This window comes from Ciona intestinalis, chromosome 14 (assembly GCF_000224145.3).
Source record: "Ciona intestinalis chromosome 14, KH, whole genome shotgun sequence".
Classification (NCBI taxonomy): domain Eukaryota; kingdom Metazoa; phylum Chordata; class Ascidiacea; order Phlebobranchia; family Cionidae; genus Ciona; species Ciona intestinalis.
The window spans coordinates 1,098,356-1,121,372 of NC_020179.2; the positions used below are offsets into that span (position 1 = coordinate 1,098,356).

At 36.6% G+C, this 23,017-nt stretch overlaps 3 protein-coding genes and 2 non-coding genes across 6 annotated transcripts; 4 read left to right on the forward strand and 1 right to left on the reverse strand.

Annotated features, from left to right (window-relative positions):
• Positions 1–753: 753 nt before the first annotated feature.
• LOC100175892 (probable myosin light chain kinase DDB_G0279831) lies at positions 754–10,206 on the reverse strand. The gene is made up of 6 exons (XM_002126836.5): positions 7,456–10,206; positions 7,093–7,230; positions 5,267–5,409; positions 3,773–3,936; positions 2,345–2,498; positions 754–1,196 (listed from the first exon to the last, which is right to left on the reverse strand). Exons 1-6 carry the CDS (start codon positions 10,132–10,134, stop codon positions 1,016–1,018), a joined length of 3,459 nt encoding a protein of 1,152 aa, XP_002126872.1. The 5' UTR covers positions 10,135–10,206; the 3' UTR covers positions 754–1,015.
• Positions 10,207–17,360: 7,154 nt separating this feature from the next.
• On the forward strand, positions 17,361–18,939 carry LOC100183767. 2 transcript variants are annotated; one of them, XM_026837448.1, is made up of 5 exons: positions 17,361–17,418; positions 17,478–17,668; positions 17,969–18,121; positions 18,303–18,443; positions 18,711–18,939. In XM_026837448.1, exons 2-5 carry the CDS (start codon positions 17,503–17,505, stop codon positions 18,800–18,802), a joined length of 552 nt encoding a protein of 183 aa, XP_026693249.1. In that variant the 5' UTR covers positions 17,361–17,418; positions 17,478–17,502; the 3' UTR covers positions 18,803–18,939. The 2 variants fall into 2 exon arrangements, with proteins under 2 accessions (XP_026693249.1, XP_002126786.1); XM_002126750.4 differs by lacking the exon at positions 17,361–17,418 and having other exon boundaries at positions 17,460–17,668.
• Positions 18,940–19,313: 374 nt separating this feature from the next.
• Positions 19,314–22,185, forward strand: LOC100178199 (40S ribosomal protein S14). The gene is made up of 5 exons (XM_026837752.1): positions 19,314–19,411; positions 19,802–19,956; positions 20,833–20,934; positions 21,324–21,460; positions 22,075–22,185. Exons 2-5 carry the CDS (start codon positions 19,808–19,810, stop codon positions 22,140–22,142), a joined length of 456 nt encoding a protein of 151 aa, XP_026693553.1. The 5' UTR covers positions 19,314–19,411; positions 19,802–19,807; the 3' UTR covers positions 22,143–22,185.
• LOC113474886 lies at positions 20,301–20,435 on the forward strand. Its single transcript, XR_003396591.1, has one exon. It is a non-coding gene; the product is annotated as a small nucleolar RNA SNORA16B/SNORA16A family (small nucleolar RNA).
• LOC113474885 lies at positions 21,856–21,994 on the forward strand. The gene has a single exon (XR_003396590.1). It is a non-coding gene; the product is annotated as a small nucleolar RNA SNORA16B/SNORA16A family (small nucleolar RNA).
• Positions 22,186–23,017: the final 832 nt, after the last annotated feature.

The following is a 23,017-nucleotide window of genomic DNA, read 5'->3' on the forward strand; positions in this document are numbered from 1 at the left end:
TTCTGGTCGTATTTTAAACAATTAACAACGCTCTTTTCGGTTCGCAGGGCTACGGTTATGTAATTTGTAAACGTTCTTTGTTTACTACAAAATGAGACGAAAATAGAAGATAAAATGTCCCATCTTACCCCACCCTATTATATATGAACGTAAATTTTTCATACGTAATTGGTGGGTTCAAAAATACACACCGTAACGTTTAGTACAAACAAATATTTCTTGAATTTTTCTCGCCAATACGCGAAACAGCAGTTTCATTGACGTTGCGTTTTATTCTTAGCCACCCAGTAATCAGTGAAATAAAAAATTTCCACCGCCAGGTGATGCTAAAGTTACGCGAGACAATCAAAAAGTAGCTTTTAATCTGTTTCCCTAACATTGGATTTTCGCATATCCGACGTAACTCAATAAATGCGTATAACTTTTGGAATTTGAATTACTTAGACGCTTATAAATCATGGCGAGGCGGATCAACCACAGTAGTTAAAACCGAAGTGTCCTCTTTTATAAACCATTCGCCCGCTTTCAATGTATGTAACTTTATGGGATGTTTTTCAGTGTTTCTCTAACGATTTGGACAGCAAATTACTGACCACTGGTTTGGAGTAGTGTATGTAAGGTGTTTTATCTTAAGACAATCACACATAATGGTAGAAGCATTCAACCGAGTGTATATGTTGGTTACGATTGTTTTAACCGCTAGAGTTATAAAACCTCGATTGGATAAACTTCATAATCCAATTTTACGACAAGTTGTAATTCCATTTCTTTTATTGCGCGCATACAATTTGCGGCAGGCGTACATTTTAAACAAAAAAGAAGATCGACAGTGAAAAATACACTCGATAACTTATGCAGCAGAACGTACATATTGTTGCTTTGATTTGCATTTTGGCGCCAACTCAAAGCAAGTGCAAAATAGTACTGAAGAAACTTGAAAGGTACTGATTTCGCCACGGCATTTTTCGGCTTATAAATTGCACCATGACAAAGATAGCACAAATTTCTAAGACAATTAAACGCCATCTCGGTACAGTGGAGATCCTACTCCGTCGTTCGGACCCCTTTCATATTTGAAAAACAAATGAAACATCACTGCTCCCAGCTTTATTCTATCGCGAGGGTTTTTCTGCAATAGGCTTGCAAGTAAATCGCGACCGTTTCTTGAAATGTCGTTCGGAAACTTGGTAATTTCCCTGTAAAAAAACATTTTAGAAAGTGTCGATGTACAATTAGTTGCAATAAAGCAATTAAATGATTGGAATTTGTCCTACATGAGTGTCGGGCAACGATAGTAGTTATAACACTGGTGTTTTGTTTCATACACATCAGGTGGAAGTAATATGGGTCAATTACCAATGCAGCAGGATATTATTGCGCAGTAAAAGTGTTTTGCCCATTGTGTGTATTGCTGGCTTTAGAGTTTTCGTGAAAGTGTTTTTAGTATATTAAAATATGACCACACATTTTGACTACTCTTTAGTGACATTTAGGTCACAAAGTACTATAAGAAATATTCCTAAGAAACACACACACGCTGAAGCGATATAACAGCATCGTATTCAACACGTAAGTCGCAATATATGACAGTTCTTGCTATTTGTCAATAGAAAAACATGGTTTCGAATAATTTTCAACAATATTATGGGTGCATTTTTTACCAACCTTATCATAAACTATATAGCGCGATTTTTATTATAGGTATAGTGAACTCTGCTGGGTATTTATAATAAAGCTCAAAATATGTAACGTAATGCGCATCATGCAGTTATTAGGGTATCGTATACTGCTGAAGCCTCAAGGGGATATAGTTTTTAATGACATATAGTTCATTACGATTTGAAAAACAATTCGAAATGACTTTCTGCTTTTGATTAAACCGATTGTGATGGTGTTGACATTTAGTGATCAATAACCAGATTAAAAGTATTGACATTACTTGGTTCGTTAAAGTTCAATCTATATGGTATAATATAGCATGCGGCAGAGCTAATATCGTAACTTTGCTTCAAATACAAACAAAAACCAGTAAAGAATAAATTAAACTAGTAAATACTGATGAGTAACCGGAAAGTGCAAGCATGAAATGTATAAAAAACATATGGTACATTAGAACACCTGTTTTATAATTCTGTTTCGAGTCGTTTAAGAATTCGATAAAAACGAATATAAAATGGTATTTCCATGTATAATTTATTAGATCTTTATTTATAATTATAATAATAACAATAACTTATTTGTCTCTTCGATTACGGTAGCGAAGATTTAAAAATACTTTAAATGAAAATACAGGATAAAACAACAATTATTAAACACGCTTACAGTTCGAAACAGATTCACATACTTTTCTGTGATGTCTTTCGCCGAACGAAAAGGCAGCGAGCCACAAAGCAAGGAATACAACAGCACGCCCACACTCCACACAGTAAGACCTTCGCCGTAGTATTGCTTCTGTAGGAACCATTCTGGTGCATAGTACTCAGGTGTGCCCGCGAATTCTGTAAAGTAACAAAAAACAAAAAAGTTAATAAAATGGCAAGACGTTTAATAACATTAGTATGGGGGAAGATGGGACACCTTTAGCACATAATATCCAAATATCCTGATCGTGTTTTAAACAATCAACAACGGTCTATGGGAGTCGGGATCGAGGATACGGTTTTATAATTTTTTGAATGTTCTTTGTTTACTACCAAATAGGACGAGAAAATTGAATTAAAAGGTGTCCCATTTTCCCCTCCCCTACTATATATGAAATTAAATAGACGTTGGTAGCTTAAGGTTCAATACAAAACATATGCACTTCCGGGATTAATACCATAAAAGTCGCGTTTTTTTGCGGCGAGGCGCACTAGGGGCCTGGACTTTAAGCCACAGTTTGCCTGTAACCGCATTTTAAACATTTAGGGAAAAACACCGTGAATTTACAAAGCGTACAAGTAATGCGAAATTTTACCGCGGTACAGATTTTTATCTTTCGTAAATACATGTAGACCACAAATGTAACACTTGAACGTCACCTACGCACGAACGCAAAGATTATAACTTGCGTTGTACATGACATACAGACAATTATGTTTAAGACGTGAATCATCATGTCAGTTGAGGACGTTGCGGGTACTCCATATACTTCATTTATAAACATGTTAACAGCTTAGCTTTTTAATACAGGGAGAAACTCACAAAAACATAGGTTGAACAATGTTTTTAAAATCCTAATACAGCACAACCCTGAGCGGTCTATTAAACCTCAAACGCGGATGGGTTAAGTTTAAACGGATTTTTTTACAAGTTATGTATACTAAGCTATATCCTCTTTGTATAATACACAAATACCAGGGCACACACGCAGCCAACGTATTAGCTGTTCAACCGGTTTAAACTTGCTGTTTGTTTAAGAAAGTTTGGTGCAGATTAAAAATAGGCAAGCGTATTCCAAGGCGAAGGAAACAGCAAAAAGTCGCTATATATATGATTAGTATAGGAAATCGCATTTAAAATTAAAAAACTATAAACTGTACTTGCTATATACGTGTTTTTCTATGCAATAAATTGCACACCATAGTTAGGCCGCGAAAAATATACGACTCTGATAATATTGAAGTAAAAAAGATAGCCACCAAAACTTACATATATTATTATTTCCTAAAGCTAACCAAACCGACACGCCATTATGGAGCTTATATGGTATTCCACACAGCCCGATATATAAATGGCGGTTAAATTGACGGCGGTTTGAAAGCAATCAAATGGCTACGAAATAATCGATTACCTTTATAAAGTCCACTCCTGACATAATCACCACAGCCAAAGTCGATAAGGGTAATGTCCATTGATTCTGGGTTTATGAGAATGTTTTCGAGTTTAATATCCCGATGAAGTACCCCATGTTTCAAACAGTGTTGAAGGCAATTGATCAATTGACGGATAATATGTCTGGTGAAATAGTAGTCATTTATATATATGTGTGTCTGAAAAGATGTACAGAATATATACGTTGTATATAAGGGTAGGGGAGACAGGATAACTTTAGCACATAATATCCAAATATGCTAATCGTGTTTTCAACAATTAACAACGGTGTATGGGTTCGTGAACACACGTTTATATAATTCTTTGAATATTCTTTGTTTACTGTACTAAATGGGAGGCATATTTGTTTTATATTGAAATATAGTAGACCACACATATATTTTTATAAAATTTGGCATATAAAACTACACTATATATATGCATTTGTTTAGTTCTACCATAAAATATATTTATAAATTGAACGATATTTTACGTTTTTTTGGTCGTTTTTTTTTTAATCTAAAAATATTAGACGCATGAATATTGTGGACGACTTAAAATATTATATGTGTTACGGATACCTCCACTTTATGGGTTAAGTGGGCGAAAGTAACTACTTAAAATTCCCGAAGGTTCGTATAAATTATCCAGCAAGATTTGAATCAAAGCAGATAGTATTGTATAGGGAGCCCAGATCAAAATCCGGTTTATCATTTCACTCATATATTTAACGTGGGGGTCACGCATTAGATGGTCTCTGCGTTTTAAAACATAAACGTCTCTCTGCAGCTGCAAATCTGGATTAGTTACAATGATTGCAGCCGCGATGAAATCCAGTCAAATCCGGTCAAATCCGGTAATAGGCGGAATTCGAACCGCTCCACGTATACATCATAATATAATTGCATGATGTATAGTGTATATACGGTCCAGAAATACATTGACAACTCAGCGGGCGACACAATGCGTGGGGATAATTACACACCCACAAGCAAACAACTCGTAAACAACTGAAACGGCATGACGTGTATGGCAAACGTAATATTTAAATGCATCCCGTTAGTAAAAATACGTCGGTTACAGAACTTCGGTGACAAATATTTTTAATACATTAATGAATGAAAGTCATTGTTTTAGTCTGGCCCTGCTACGGTCTTAATAACACAGGTACTCTATTTTATGCACCTTTGGTTCGCTTACGAGTTTAGGCTCGGTTACTTTGTGGGTGTTTGTGTTTTTTCATGACAAATAAAATGTATATTATACTGGCAGTACTGTTCCTATTATATCATAATCCAGCGTCTTTAAAATATGGGGTTACATCATAATAAGCGCCCATGTTTATTTATCTACAAAAAAGAAAGATAAATATAATACCGACAAAGGCCATGCGAAAAGCTAAAGGTTATACCGTGTCAATTTTTTGTCAAAACAAATAAATTTAGCTTAGCGAAAAAATGTTACACATACTAACCGAGCCAATGGTTCCTTAACTCGCTTGTGCTTGCTAACGTAATCATATAGATCAACAGCCGGATGAGGTCTGACCATCACGAGCAGAAAGGCTTCTGTTGTCTCATGCCATTCTACTATCTCCACTACACCAGTACAGCGAACCTGTATAAAGAATTATATATCTATATATATAGAAGGGTGGGAAAAGATGGAACACCTTTAACATATGAAATTTAAATATCGGAGTTGTGTTTTAACAATTGACAACGGTCTATGGGAGTCACGAGGATACGGTTTTGTAATTTTTTAATTTGTTTTGTTAACTACCAATTGGGACGAGAAAATGGAATGAAAAGGTGTCCCATCTTTCCCCCTAATCTATGCAAATATCCGGATTGTGTAACAAAATAACAACGGCCTATGGGAGTCGGGAGGATACGGTTTTATAATTTCTCGGATTTGTTTTGTTAAGTACATAATGGGACGAGAAAGGAAAGATAAAAAGTTATACATATATAGGTCTACACAATAAGTATGTGAGACATATGCGCATGTTTGTAGCATTAGGATTCAATTAAGGGAGCATAGAAAAACACAGCATTTATTATACATATCACAGATGTTTTGGTGTCTTAAATTATGTGCAGCTTATACCTAATTGATTATCTTAACGGGTGAATTACATTTATTTACCCTCGCGTGCTGGCGGGGCAACAGCAATCGTTATAACATGCACAAGTTCCTTCATTTATACACCTTTCTATATGCGAGGTTTACCAATATGAGAGTCATTTAGTGACCCAAACAATGTTGCTTTGCACCTTTGTAGTTTATCGCTTATGGATCTCCATAATGACCCAAGCAATTTGTTCATTTTATTGGCAACACTAGTTTCGACAGCATCCTATAATTGCTTTGGGTCATAAAAAAGCTGATCTGGCTTATATCTGTTATATGTGCTCATGTGGTTTCTGTACAGATTGGGTTCTATATTTGTTAATGTGGTTTGGAGTTTTTTAAGTTAGGAGAATGTGTTATGTAATACCTCGCGTTTCCTGTACAGTTTTTTTCCTTTTTTGGATGTTTTAAATAAAACAAGACCCCAAATTTATGTTCGATTATGGTCCCACAGTGCAATGACTAACATGCATTTTAAAATGGTGACGACGGCCTAAAACGTTGTATCAATGTAACATGTTCAATTATATTCCACTCAAACATCTGGCAATGTTTCAATAACAATAATTCGAAAATCTTGATGTCGCCGTTTTTGCTTAAGGCATTCATTCCATGTTATTACCACAACAGAATAAAAGGTTTATACACAATTTGCACATTATGCTCTAGGCTGTCGTTATAAGCACGGCCTGCACTTCTGTGGTTTAACCGGCAGTGGTACCAGAATCGTTGTTTTGCACTAAAAACAATCGCTTGTCCAAAGCCTCATCGACTATAAGTGCTTAAACGATTTGTTTTTGTGGTGACTGCTTTTATTTCTGACTTATACTCCAGCGTAGATTACCTTCTCGTTTCGCGGAGTGAAAACTGTTGTCCAGGTTATTAAAATATATGAAACAATGGTGTACTAAAGATATCTTCAGTAGGCCATGATGAAACGTTGTGTAATGTAATTAGGGAAAAAAATAAGTTTTATACTTCAAAACCGACACATGCTACTTTGGTAAAGCAAAAGATATTGTCTCGTTATTTTGCTAAGGATATCAACAACAAAATTAAAAGATATCAACAAAAAGCAGAATGATCTAGAAAGTCTGAGTACAAAATTCAGACAAAATTCAGTGCTCAAGCAAAAAAATAAGTTTAAAATATACCCAGCCAAAATACCTCGTTTACTTGACAAAGTAAGGCGAGTTCAAGCGGAACTACTTTCCCACCAAGCCAACCCCAACGAGTTGTGGCGGCTTTTGAAATTCGTTTGATGGCTACTCGCATTCCGTCACTGCGACGGTATCCTGAGATCACCTGTTATACACACACATTACTTTAATACGTTAGTGTATCACGCTTGTGGAATTAATAACCACATGGTATATACATCATGACTTTTGTTTTTCAAAGTTTTGCTTAAATTTTCTAGAACTGAAAAACGAAAATAGTTACCCATTGTTATGGAATATGGTCATTTTCGTGTCCCTTATAAGGCTATGTTTAGCATAAATGTCATGGGCTCTAGAGGTTATATCTTACCGTTCCGTTTTGCGTGTCGGAAAGGACGTTGTGTAACGAGTATAAGTCACGGATTGTGGGTGATTTCTTTTCCGTATCTTCACTTGAAGACGTCTTTTGTTGAGGACTTATCCTGCGCTTATTCGTTGGTGGTGTTCTCGAGTTTTGCGGCTTTCCACTTAAAAATTCGGCGGTAGGCTTCTGTGACACCACAACAAGTCTATGGTGCTGCCATTTTGAACTGTATTCTTCGTTTTCCGCGGGGACGTCTTTTGGTCTTCGGCGGGGTCCGAACCCGGTGTCCCCGGTTTTGTGTAACGGCTGTGTTGATGAGTTATGTTTATCTTCTTTGTGTCTCTGCCGACGTCTGAAGACAGTCGAAGATGTGTCAGTTCGTTTGTTTTTAGAAGTCTGCTTATCTTGTTCTGCGGTTGGTGAATGACTGTAACCCCGTCTGTCCTCTCGACTTGGTTTCTCCCGGGCACCAGAGTTGTGTCTGAACGCACTCCTGCTATCTGTTTTCGCCTTATGGCCATTGCGCAATACGTGCGGACGAAGTTTGTAATCACCTCGGTCGGATTCAGATGATGACGGACTTGAGCAAGTTCCCGAAAACGAGTCCGAGCATTGAGAAACGGACGAACAAGACGTATACGCGGATGACCTCGACGAACTAGTAGATTTGTGGATTTTATATGAATGATTACATCCAGCGTTTCGGGAACTGTCTCGTTGGTCATGTTTTTTAGATTGTTTCGTACTTCGCCGTTCTGGTCTCAACGTGACCTGCGCCGCCTGTACTTCGGTGTGCCATTTTAAAGATTCCGCAATTCGCGAGCCTTTCTGCTTCGACCTAGTTTCATCATGGTGTTTCGCATCTTTCCGACTTCTTTCTCTACGATCAATGTCATTTCGTCCGCTTTTCGTTTCTTTGGACACTTTGCTTAAAGGGGAATAATTCCTAGTCGAATGACTCCCGGACTTTGAGTGTCGCATGGAAGGCGAAGACTGGGATAGTAGTTCGTGATGGTGCGGACTCGATGTAGTAATACACGCAGGAGAAATCGGTGTTGTTTGCGGCGGGGATCGCGGGAGACCCTCGTCGGAAGAAACTCTACGGCTTTCGTGATGGTAACCCTCTTTTTCTTTTCTGGTCACCCGATGGGTCGTTTTGTCCTTCCGTTTCTCCGACTTTCGACTTGAATGGTGAGATTTAGAATCCGTCTTTCCCAGCCTCGAATCAGGACGCACGACTGCACTAATGTCTCTGATCGCCTTCGTGCTTGAAATCTTCATTTTCGCTTCAAGTTCAGACGCCAATAAGCTTCCGTTTAACTTCGAACCGTGTGACAAACCGGACACATCATGGGCACGGTGGTTACGACGTCTTGCTCTTTCCTCATTCCGTTCCTTCTTTCTCTTAGAAGTCGCGTCATCTCCTGCTTTAGTTTCCACAATTGCGCGAGTGATTCTATCTTCGACTGCACAATTAGACTCTCGGTTTTTGGAGGTTTTCTTTCGACTGCTTCTTCGGTCGCTACCGTCTTTTCGCGACCTGGCCCGTCCTGTCTTAGATTCCGAATTCATTTGGTTTTCGTCAGGGGAACGGTTTGCGTTGCAACTATCCCCACTGGTCTTCTTTCCATCTTCCAAAGAGTGTTTCTTAGAGTCACCAACTTCAATAGCCTCAACATTCAAGCTGCCACCATAAGCCGATGCGCAGTCGCAAATGCTAGCCACTGCTTCAAATTTCGAGCTAGCGTTACCAAGGCCGCTAATTTGCGATAATGGCTCGCCTGAGGATCTAAAGCCGCTGTGAACACGATATTCAGAACCCCCTTGCTTGATCTCGACTGCACCTTCTATATCGAGGCTACTCGCCCCGCCAGGGCCATCATTGTCACCTGAAACGCACCGTCCTCTCATTATATCAGTATTGTGGAGCCGGTTTATTGATCTAGGTCTCTTCTCACAGCTACCACTGAAACTCATAAGGCTCAAGTTTCGTCTAAGCGCTTCCTCCTCGTAGTTTATGTCGTGAGCGCTGTCATACAACTTTAGAATGTTTTTGGTAGCTGTCTTACAATTAGCATTTCCATTCAAACTGCCACCACAAGGAAAGGACTCACACGACCGGAACCTGGTTATTGCGCAATCCAGTTCCGCAGTTCGTTTATTGACTTTCTTTAGCTTTGAAGTATTCCCATTTTGCCTCTCCGTCTTACCAAAGATTTCAAACGTGTCACCGGTCTTAGCGCTACCATTGACCGATAGTATCTTCGTTTCAAGCCCGGAGGCGAGTTTGCTGTTTTCAGCTTCTTCTTTCTTTTTAGTTCGCTTGTTGCTGGACAGCACTTTGTTCGCATTTATGTCCGTATCGTGCTCTTTATTATTATGATGATTACATTGCGATCTCCTGTCCCCCTTTCTAGCACATTCTTTTGCTCCGTGAAGTTTTTCGGCTCTGGGCTTCACCTCCTTCTTATGCAAGTCTGAATTTTTCTTCGAACGGTCGTCATTTTTTTTCTTCTTTCGTTCGCTAGGAGTGTTTTCCAATGCCTTGTCCAATGAGCACAACTGGGCAAGTACAAGGTCAAGGTTTTGAAGCCCGTTCGTTTTATCTTCAGAATCGTCCAAAAATGTCTTTTTTTTAGTTTTTTCTTCTTTCGAATTTTTCTGGTTAACGTCCTTAGTTGGCATTTTACAGCACGTATATTTAAAAGCAGTTTAGCAACCTTTATGCTAACACGATGCGGGCAGGCTCCGCCAAAACCGGTCCTGTATTAAATTCCAGATTTCCAGTGCGATTAAATATGCAGGTAAACCATTAAAATCTATACCATACACACTATACACTTGTGCGCATCTGGTTGGCTTATATATAAAGCATGATTAGAAAGCACGAAACACGTTGTTTGGCGATGTTTACAAGCAAACTTAAAAAGTAGTCTCACTTTTTCTAAACGAACTGTCTTTTGCCGACAGTAGCACGCCCAAGTTAATCTTTGTATGAAATATTATAACGATGACAGATTTGCAGTTTTGGAAGAGCGACATGCTGTTTCGTGTTCTTTGGAGCGCGAACCATGCCGCTTGCCAAATCGATATTTCGATTTGTTTTAGCCGATCAAAGATAGAACCATTCGTTATTCAATTTTGTGCTGAAACACGAGTTGTACTTCTATTGAGTTATGACGTCGCCATTCGTTAGGTAACTGACAGTTAATGGTATTATTTTTAAATCTTCTTAAACACTTCATGGAAATTTTCGAGTGCTGTGGTCCACGTTTTCCGATTAACTGCCACAAACTTAGTGGTGACGTAAGCGGTGACGTAAGTAGCGACTTAGTATCTCGTGCACGACATAATCACTGCGCAATAATAGTCGTTAATTGCGAACGCGGGCTAGTTTCCCACAGAGAGCTGTCGGTTTAAACACGCGGTTTTTGCTATTCTCAACTTGGTATATACGTGCCAAAATAACTTGGCCGAAAATATTTATTTTTAAAACGATTAAATCGTGCAAAAGTAAGACGTTTTGTTGACTGCTATTTAGTATAATTATACTACCTATCTAAATAAATCCGTAACTAATTATGCTGAAAATTCCGTTTTTGTCTTACCCTGAACAACAGGTTACTCATACAATGTTTATTTATACCTTTCACTGTATTGGTTTTGCTTTTAAGATTTCTTCTGTAACCTGCATTGTCGCGCTCATCTGGTCTGACCAGGACAGTCCACCTGAAACAGACAAATAAAAACCGCGGCGTGCTTTTCTGTCGTTAATCGAGTTTCTCGTTGTTGTCCCAGCCGCTTGGGAGCAACGTCTAATCAATTCCAGTATAGAAGCCTAGCTTTTCTGTACCAAGCTGCGATAAAAACTTGTCGTTTCGATTTGTGGCTGCCAGGGAACTACTCGTGGTAACCGAAACTGATTAATAAGAACGCCTGGCTGATTGATTTCAAGCCTGGATCGGTAATTTTATGAGAAAAATATTGAATTGGTATTGATGGTACAATCCAGGTCAGAGTTGCACCTACTCAGGTCATTGTTCTGCTGAACCAAAATTTAATATTAAACTTCTGGCTTTAATAAATCGGTAGGATAATTTAATGTAATACTGCGGGGTAAGATGGGATACCGTTAGCGCCTATATTTCCGTTATATCCTGTTTTTTTATAACAGGTAACAACGCTATTTTAGAGTTGTGAGCATACGATATTTTAGTAATATCCTTTGTTTGCTACCTAATTAGGAGAAAAGAGAATAAGACAGGTTCCATCTTATACCCCACTACTATATTCAAAAATGGCGTTTACGCTCAGAAAGCTACCGCACAGGAGGTTTAATTATATATTTAAAATCGAAAATTTTAAGTTTGGCAAATTTATTTTGCTAGACGTTTAAACTACATGACACGTTTCAGCGGAACAAACCGCATTTAACCGGATTTAACCAGTTTGCTTGTACTACGTCTCTAATCAAGCTTTAGCTAATGGTCCATTAAGTACTTGGTCAAATCTAATCAGTGCTAAATGCAATCTTATTACGATTGAATGTTAAACAAATTCAACGCTTTCCGAAACCTACCGCAACAAATCAGTTTTAAATTTGTCTCAATTATACAAATTCGTTCTTAATTAGGGGAAATTAAAAATATAAAACAGGCCTTTGACACATTTGAGTTACAGTAAAAATGTAGCATTCCTTATTTTTTGTTATTAAATATTTTTTACAGTTTAAATATGGAAAAAAAATATAAATAAACCAAACACAACTCTGAAAAAACTTAGATTTATTTCCTTTACGCACTTTTTATACTTCTTATGCAACCTGCTCTTTACAAGAGCTTTCCTTCATCGTGAAGGTATATATATATATATATTGTCACAAAGCAATCAAGCTAGTTTTTCATGCTTTTTAATGAAATCGATTATGCGTCCTTTCGTTTTTGTATATTTAATCACTCTGTTAAACCTTAGAATCCCAGATTGGCAGCGCGACGTTGCGTTTTTTTTTTTAATTTCGACCGACAGCTTTGGAACGAGTTCAGACAGCTAACCGCAGTAATCGAACCTACAATCACTTCAACTGAATGTCCAACGTAGGATTAAGCGTGAGTCGCGTAAGTGCTTAGGATTTCTGACGTATAGGACCATGGCCTAGTGAATATTTTTTTATCTTCGCTGTATTATGTAGGCCATGATAGGACACGCATATAGTACTGCGGGGTAAAATGGGATACCATTAGCACATTCTCCATGTTTTTTTTTATTCGTGTTTTCAACATTTAACTTGTTTAGGGGAGTGAGGATACGGTTTTAGAAATATGGTATAATACTCTTGTTTACTACTAAATAGAACAAAAATAGAAATGCAAGCTTGTCTCATCCTGCCCCGCCCTACTGGGTACACATCTATAGGTTCTAATCCACGGCAATAATTCCCTGCGATTTTTTTTTGCGAAACAAATCGGCCGATTATTTTCACCACGAAGTTATATCCCGGAAACGGGTGAACTTTTTAATAGAAATAGACTAAATAGCTCTTTCGGGTTGGAACGAATACGGTAGCGGATAGCTCGTATATGCGGCCATCCTTCAAAGGTGTCTTTACTCTCACGGTGTACTTCATATAATTGCTCCCTTTACATTAGATTGCACTTTAGGGCCTCTCATTAAAACGTGGCAGAATACGAGTACCGGTATTCTGCACGGTTCATGCTATATTTGCCCACTCTGTACCGAATATTGAGCGGATACTCAGTCGCCACTGCTATTATTCCATAACTTAATTGCACTAAACGAGAGTCGACTAACTTAATTGTAACATTTACATGTCGAGCTACCAGCGTGATTATAGCGAATAACGTGCTTCTACTTAAGTTGATCAAACACTCTGGCAAGAGGTGTACAGAGCAGAAGTAAAACATAACCAAATCAATTACTGCTTCAACCCGCAGGCAAAGATATACAAAATAATCAGAACCGGCGCGTGGTACGAAGTAAATGCCTGCCCTGAGAAAAGGTGCCAAAAAACTTACCTAAAGATAAACAAAATTGTCGCGGTAAAACGCCGTCATAAAGAGAGGATACTTAAATAAACAAAAAAGGCCATTTAAGGTCGTTAATGCACTTGCCGCGGATAGTTACCGCATTACAAAGTGGTTTAATTGCTTTTACCGCATATGTTTAACAGTTACTGCGTATACACATTAACGTAGCCATGCACGAAAGTTAAATGATTATACCATAAAAACGACCGTGTATTTTATGTATACTGTATAATTGTTCTTAATTTCGCCATTAAAGAATCATAACTGAGCAATGCGCGAAATTTCGTCAAGATATATGTTTGGTTCTTTATAGATTCTAGCGAGCAGTTACGTTTTGTAATAATAAAATTGCCAAATTCGAGGCAGCTTAACTGCCTTCGGCCGTTATAAACTGGTAGATCTATAAAACCAGCAATTCCCTTTGGTGTTTTGCTGCTAAATATCATGTTCTGTCGTCCACTATCCAGGTTTACAAGCTCATAAAATGCCGGCGTATATATTCTTTGTAACCCATAATTTGAATTGTTTCTTATGTGGGAGAGATTGACAAGTTACTTGGATAAACTGAATGCTTGTTTTAGCACAGTAATGGTGTATAGTACTGTGGGGTAAGATGGGATACAACTTAAATCTTGAGATAAAGAATGAAAATATGTCTCATCCTACCCCACCCTACAATACCTCCACACAAGGTATACAAGGTTATGCCATAAAAAAGGCCTTTATACTTGCAAACACAACAGCGAATATTAAATTAAAGGGGAACAGGGGAATTAGCAACAAAACAAAAGGCGGTGAAACGATATAGATTTAAAGTTACAATTACTTTCAAATGCGTTACCAGCTACTAGAGCGAATTTTTTGCACGTTTATTATCAGACTTTAAACCTAAAATAAATAAAACCACATTCATATCGATTTGTTCAGAAATCTGCCTTGAAATGCAAACAGCAAATTCATTATAATCTTTAAAAGTCCTATAAACCCGATTACAATTGCGGACTTATCTGTCAAAGCTAGATAAAAGTCAAAGCATTAATCCGACGTCATATACACTTATAGACACGTATTGCTGGAAACTATGTATATACTCGATGCAAATATGCCTGTAGGCTGTATATGCTGATACGAACTCTTAATAATTTATAAACAATTGAACAACTGAAGCTACTGCTTTATTGCAGAAAAGTACAATTGAACTAGGATCTCATACTACTGTTACAAACTAACAATAAGCTTTAAGTACAAGACTTTATAACCGAAACTGCAGTTGTTGCTGCTAGCGTATAAATGCCGGTATCTTATAAAACTGTCCTGCTGTCTGTCGCTACAAAGACAAAAGACCTTGCCACGCAATATAATTTCTAGTTCACCAAATCAGTCTTTGAAAGACCTCACGCGTTTTACGTTGCTACAATAATACTTAATTTTATTACCGCCCATAATATAGTGGGATAGGAGAAGACGGAAAAACTTTTGCACATGATATCCAAATATCATGGTGGTGTTTTAAGCATTTTATATCAGTCTATAGAAGCCGTGAGGATTCGGTTTTATAATTATTTATTTGTTTTTTGTTTACTACAAAATGGGACTAGAAAATAGAATAAAAAGGTGTCCCGTCCTCCCCACTCTACTACATATAAAATACTGTCTCAGAAAAACGGTAATGGCATATAGCGATATAATAACGTATACTTGCTGACTAAACTAAATACTGATATTCAGCTTATAAAATTTTAACTAGTAATCGTTTAGAAGAAAACTTTTAGTCAACACGAAAACTTATGTAAGCAATATACAACTAATAAGCCGTCCTTTTTTCCGGTGTTTTAAATGAAAATCAGCAACTCTAAAAATTCTATCTTATCCAAATCCAAAATAAATCGAAACAAGTTATGCTAGCTAAAAATTAAAGCATACCCATATAGTGCTTAACAAGCGTCTAATAATTAAGTGACGCGGCGCTCAGAAAAAGTCCTTTGATTCCTAGAAATAGAAGTCAAGCAAGTATACAACGTAGCCCTGGTTTTCGAGGCGGTTTTACGTTTCTTAAATCACCGCATAAGGTTTCTGCCTCCGCTAAAAGCCCATGTTAAGTTAAACAGATTGTGGATATATTTTTACCTAAAAAAATAAACAGTATATATAAACACCATTTCGGGACATTACATTTGTTAATTAAATAACGACCTTGAACATTAATTCCTTTACCTTGCTTTTACCCTAAACTAGTTATACTGTAATGAATGTACAGGAAGTTTATACAAATACTAAAAACAGGTTAAAATATTTAAATATTTAATATATTTTGCGAAAAAACACGAGTTTAATTTTTATATTTTAAAAATTGTTATTTATATATAGTAGGTTGGGGCAAGATGGGACATCTTTAGCACATAATATCCAAATATCCTGTACGTTAGTTGGGAAATTCTCAATTTTCTTTATAAAGAAATGTAAAAAGCAAGAGTACGATAGTTAATTTTTGACCACTTTCGTGCCCGTATCGTATTTATCACTATTTATAAAGTACGCGCAATCGCGGTGACCTAACTAAGCCTACAAATGCACTTTCGACCGGCTGACGAAATGGTCATTTGGAAATGAATCAACTGTAATGGCGACCCCTTGCTCCTTTTGTTAAACGTGATTGGACGTTTGGTTTATATACCTCATCCGTTTGTTATCCTGCCGTAAATTAAAATCAATATATTCTCATTGGACGAGTGATTGCTAAAATACTTTGATGTTTTTAGTGACCAAAATCCGGCTTATGTCTCTAGCTTGTAGACTTTACAAAATACAATGTTTTTATCTGACTGCTGCTTGCCGTTATTTTGACCACTTTATATTTTCAAGAAACATATTTATTCACTTGTGTGAATAATAAAATATTTTTTTAACACAGTTGGTTAATACAGTGCATCGTTATGCGAATACTGTTAAGTACTGTGGTATTGTGTTTTTGTTGCCATACAACTATAGCATACTGCGGGGTAAGATGGGACACCTTTAGCACCTATAGATGTTCGAATTTTCTAAACGTGTTTTAAACAATTAACAAAGGTCTAGATGGAAGTCGTGAGGATACGGTTTTATAATTCTTGGAATGTTCTTTGTTTCTTACCAAATTAGACAATAAAACAGAATGAAAAGGTGTCCCATATCCATTCACCCAATATACTTTATACTAAAAACATTATATGATAGTTCAATTACTTATGTATATTTAAATTCACCATACATGTTAGCGCACTCAGTGTCCCAAAACATAACATTGCATAGAAAAGCACTTTAACCTACCAAAACAGGAAGTACTAAACAAAGGCCATGTTGTTTTTATATAAAAATCGACCTGTGCGAACTAGGTATAAAGTACACGGTTGATGAGTTAGCGCTTTAAACATCTGTCCAAGTTCTCACACTTTTGTTTGTCGCGTTTTGGTAACTTACGTGATGCGAGGTAGGTTCCGTTCGGATGTAACAACACGTATCTATATCACGGGTTATACTTTGAAGTGCTCTTAACGTATGACGTAAATTGACAGCAACTAACGTTGGCTTCTGACGTAGTATGTTGCTTTTGCTTGAGCGGTATGTGTCTAATGTCCTCTATGGTCATAAAATATTTCAGAAAGCAATAACATAACGTGTATACAATGTTACATGTTGGTTGAGTGAAGTGAAAATGTATATGAGAAAGGCTGACGTAACTGTATAGGAGAAAATCCACAACGAAAGAAGTGTGAGAGTCACGCTGAAAGTTTGTTTTCACGAACTACCACGTGATACATAGGATCTAATGTATATAATGCGCTCTATAAGTGGATGAAGTACTACTGATTAGACCAGTTAGTCATTAGAACTCTATAGATTTTACAGTGTTAGTTTTTGCCTTGTTTTTGCAGTAAGAGCCTATAGAGTTTCCTATAGATATAATAGTGTTACTTTTTCCTCAGTTTTTGCAGTAATAGCCTATAGAACAGTTATTTTTAAGTTAGTGAATATGAAAACTTTGAGCACCCTTTCGCATGCCACTGAAGCAATGGGAAAACTTTCAATGCAAATTGCTCAAAATCAAGAAAAAAACTCAAGCGAGGAAGAAAATGATTCGTCATGGACGACCATTCATATGAGAAAACCTGGGAATAGGAAACATACAGGACCGCACGGTAGTTAATAGTATTTACGTTTCAGTTATATATAGTATGGTTGGGTATATGGCCCATGTTTACATTCTTATTTATAGTCATATATGGTAGTTCACAAGATACAAAACGATTGTTTACAGAACTATATAACCGTATTTTCACGATTCGAAAAATGCGTTATTAAAACTCGATTTGGAAATATGGAATAAAATGTTCTGAGAGTCCTAAAAATTATCATTAAACTGAATACCGATTAAATAAAAATTTATATATATATTTTTGTGGTTAAATTATTTAAATATTTTTATACAAATTCTGCAGATGCCAAGAGACCTGTTTCTTGCAGGCATCAGGCACTTGGCCGAACAAGTTCAGCTCCGGTAAATATTCCCAACAGGAGACATTCGAAAAATCAACATGAAAAGAAACAGCTTACTAGAGTTAGCAGTCTCGCAGGTGGAATTTCACCAGGAGGTAAAAATAGAAGTGTTTTTATTAAAATTAGTTACTCACTTTACAGTGAATTAAATTTTGTTATATAGGTTAAACCTTTAGGGGACGTATTTTAAATTTTAGTTGTTTATTTATATTTTAAATTCGCGCAATGTGGTGTAAAGCCTAAAGTGTTATACTTAATTTCCAATTTAAATTACAGGGAAACACCGATTAACATACAATCGCGACTTTCTACTCGAGTGTCGTCTATCTCCGCTCTCTTTATCGCCACCCAGCGACCTTCCTGTTATACCCGGGGCAACTGCACCAGCAAAACGACGTCCAAAAAAGAAATCTCTTGGTAGGTGTATAGTAAGAAGGAATTTCGTTAGCACCTGAATTTCATATTTTGTGATCTTGTTTTGAACAATTAACATCGGTCTATGGGAGTCGTGAAGAAATGGTTTTACAAATCTTTGAATATTCTTTGTTTACTACCAAATGAGTCGAGAAAATAGAATGAAAATGTGTTCCATCTTCACCCACCCTACTATAAGTATCAAATAATATTCAAAGTACAATATCCAAACTTTGAGTTTCGTGTTTACGATGCATTGTTTTTTTTTAGAAAAAGTTGACTCGAACATCTCAAACGCCTCTGCTGCTTCATTCACCTCGAATGTCTCGAGCGCCACCGACGACGAACATAAGCCGTTATAGTTGTGTATGCGTGTACATTATTTGCCAGCTATGCATGCTATTGTGTACATTATTTCGCAGCGACCGAACGAAGGGTTCCTTTTTTAAATATTTATTGCTGTGTTGCGTGTGGTCAAAATAAACTTAAAAGATGTAAATTTGTACTGTTACATTGTAGCCAGTCAGAGAAGTGTTTTAAACAGTAAATTACTGAGTGTGTGGATTACACTACATTACTTCAAGTTGATATAGTAGGGTGGGGGAAGACGGGGAACCTTTAGCGCATATTATTCAAATATCCTGATCGTGTTTTAAACAATTTACAACGGTCTATGGGAGTCGTGGGGGTACGGTTTTATAACTCTTTAAATGTTCTTTGTTTACTACCAAATGGAGCGAGAAAACAGAATAAAAGGTGTTTTATTTTTTCCTATTCTGCTATAGCAACTGGTAGTGTAGTCTCTGATTAGGAACAGATCCTGTTCAATTAGATCAAATAAAAGGTGGTTTATTAAAAGTGGGGGCGATTAAAATGTAAGTTCGACCACTTACGACAGCAAAGAGCAAAAACTAAGCGGGTACCATAAAATGTCAGTCTCGTTCTTTTTCCAACATCGAAGCTTGATTCGTGTAAGTTTGTTTGTTGCTTTCAATCCATCTTAATCTCGTAAATTAGAATCTCATATGGTTGCAGAATATAGCAGTTTAACCGTAAAGATGTTATATTGCAATTTATTCCGTTAGATCAGGTTATTTAGTCAGTTTGGCAAGTCTGACTCGCACTTAGAAAGAGTACGTGTGATTTTCAGTATGTCTCTTAAATGTTGTTGTTTAGGTGAAGCAGTTACCAGGTAATAATGTTGTACACAGCTCGTTATTTTAGGCAACTAGTTTAGAACACGGAAACCAATAGTTAAAGAGTTTTGCCAAAAATAGTTCAGTTTATGTAGGCACATTCGGAAAAACTTATAACGTGTATTTTGTGACCCCCATGAAAATCTAAAATTTAATTTTTTGCAGTGAATCATGGCGCCAAGAAAGGCTAAAGTCGAGAAGACTGAGGAAGTTGTACAACTCGGCCCACAAGTCGCTGAAGGTGAAAATGTCTTCGGAGTTGCCCATATATATGCGTCATTCAACGATACATTCGTTCATGTCACTGATCTATCTGGCAAGTAAGTTTTATTTTAAAATTGGTTGTTTTGGTGTTTTTTAAAGTTTGGTCACGGTTTGTTACAAAACATCACATTTTATTGTTTCTGCATGGCTAAGTCTGCAGAATAGGGAAGTTTCTGGTGAGAACTGTTGCGTGCAAAACATTAATTTTTGCGTGTGTGCTATCATTAAATGTTGGGCTGCAAAGCATGTACATTTCCGAGTTGCGCCAGGAATTATTTTAATAGTACTGGTTTGTTATTTATTAATTGGGTGCTTGTGGCAGGTTATTGCTTGCATAACCAGATTTTTGTAAATAAAATGCCCTTTCACCTGGCATACTCTGTAGGCTGTCTTCATAGCATAACGGTCTTATCGAAGCCAGTTATTTCGTTCCTATGAAATAACTGGTCATATCTGACCAAAAGAAATGTTTTAATGACGGTCGCTAGTTCACCAGCTTAATGTGGATATTGCATCACTACTGAAACGAACAATACTACTTCCTTAAATTATTGCAATTTGGCTAGGGGTTTTGGGTTAACCATTATGTCATAGGGTACATAGACCTAAATTTGTTAAATTGAACCCTGGGCAAGGGAAGTTAATGTGGACCCAAAGGTGTCAAACTTTTTAATGCAGAGATAGTTAAATATTCATTTCTGTAAAACAAATCTAAATTTTTGGTCCCAATGTTTTCTGAATAATACAGTGTAGAAAACATGTCAGGAAGCCTAACTATCCTCTCACTCTTAGTTTGTTGCCTATGTCAGTACTGCAAAGAGTATCTAACTAGCTATGAAGCAGGGGTTATTTTTCATAGTCTTTAATGTTTTGTAAAAGGTATGTTGTGTTGATTTTATTTCATAATTTAATTTTGTTGTTGACAATTCCAGAGAAACAATTGTACGTATCACCGGTGGAATGAAAGTGAAGGCTGATCGTGATGAGGCTTCTCCTTATGCTGCTATGTTGGCTGCACAAGATGTTGCTGCTAGGTGTGTCTCTATGTTCACAACTGTACCTTTAGTTTAGCAATGTTCCGACTTTGGTTTGTTTGTTCATATTCCATAATGACTTTAAAAAAAAAGTTAACAAGAATCCGTTGTTTTATATTATAAATCTATTAGTATATTATGAATCTGATATTAGGCTAATATCACTATTTCATGTAGATTTGTGTTTTTCAATAACTTTATTATTATTGTCTTTGTCAGTTCATAACACTCTGTATCTGATTGTTTTTGCAGCATAGCCAGTTACGAGTTAGTTATTCAAAACTTTATTGTTAATTATTCTAATTACTGAATTTTTCTTTGAAAACTTAAAACCAAAAATAAGCTGATTAACACTCAGCAATATATTATCACATTTTTATAACTTGTAGGTGCAAAGAGATTGGAATCAACGCCCTCCACATTAAGTTGCGTGCAACTGGTGGAACCAGAACCAAGACTCCAGGACCTGGTGCACAAAGTGCACTCCGTGCTCTTGCCAGATCTGGCATGAAAATTGGACGCATTGGTAAGCCAATAACTATTTTGTACCAAAACATTGTAGTGTTGGACAATTCAATATTTGTGTTGTATTTATTTTGTCAGTGTTGGTCCTATTTAAAACCATGTAGATATAGGAAAACTTGGGAATTTTACGGCGATTGGGTAATAGCCTTAATGTAGTCTGTCGGTGGCAACAGCACTCGCATCATGACCAATACTGCGTTTAATGATCTAGCAATTACCATGAAGTGTGTTGCTAAAAGTACAAATATTCCCATGACAGTAGGATTGGCAGTTGGGACAAGCCTTGAACCTCTAACCTTTGCCACGATCCTGGTCTATCCACTTATAAAAACTGTTGTTGCCCAAAGATAAAAAAAAGGCTATTTGAAATTTATACAAAACAAATTAAATATATTTTTCGGTCATTATCGAAGCCAGTGGTATTATATTAATTAATTTCACTGGTCAAAATATGACCAACATAAACGGTTGCTTGACGGTCGCTGCTTTAATTCTATTAATGTGTAAACCAGCATCACTGAAGTACCCTACAATTCTTTTGTTTAGACTTCACTATCTTATTTAATTGTTATAGTTTTTAAAAACACAGTTACAGCTAGTTAATTTGATTTACAGAGGATGTTACTCCAATTCCATCAGACCACACAAGAAGGAAGGGTGGCCGCAGAGGACGACGTTTGTAAATTGTCGTAAAAATATCGAAATAAATCGAATGCGTGCAATTTGTATGGAGTTTTTGTTGTACATAAGATGTAAATTATAAATGGCTTTTAATCAAGCATTTGGCAGTGAAGCCGATTGCCTCAGTTTACTGATTTGTTTATATACTTGCACCAAACTAGTTTGGGTAGAAGAATGCAGTTTTACTCCACAGTGATATGGTATCCTAAAATAACCAAAATCTTTATTAGGCCGTAGGCCCTGGATGGCTGTGTTTAATTAATGTAGATTTTGAGCAACTAATTAAGATGATCTTTTGGTCGTTTTATAAATCATTTTGTTATAGGTAAGAAAAAAATCAGTTTGTGGCTCAAACTTCTGCTGTAATGTATATCTGTTTAAATAGGCTAGTGAGCTATTCAAAAACCAATGTTGACAGGAACTTACAAGTATTTTCAACCAAATAAAAATGTAAACTTGACGGGCAATATGAAACGAAGCGGAATTCGAGTGCTTGCTTTTTGATCAATTAATTTTCATTTTTTTAGGAATTAAGAATTTCGTGTTTACTACAATTTTAAACGTCTAAAAACACTTATAAATTATAAATGGCACACTTGAATGCACCTAAACTAAGTCGTATAAATATTTAATTTGGTATTGGCGTTGAACCTACGCTGTCGTCAACATATATCTTAAAATATGTTTGCTATTAGGGGTGGTTTGATTTTTTTGCAGGAGGACGTTAATCTTTTAACTTGATGCAGAGTATAGAAACTTTTTATGACTTTGTGTTTTATATATAGACTAAAATAAGCATTTTTCACATCAGAACAAGCATTAACATTTATTAAACAACAGTTGGCCAATTTTATATAATTTTTGTCCCCTAGCCTAG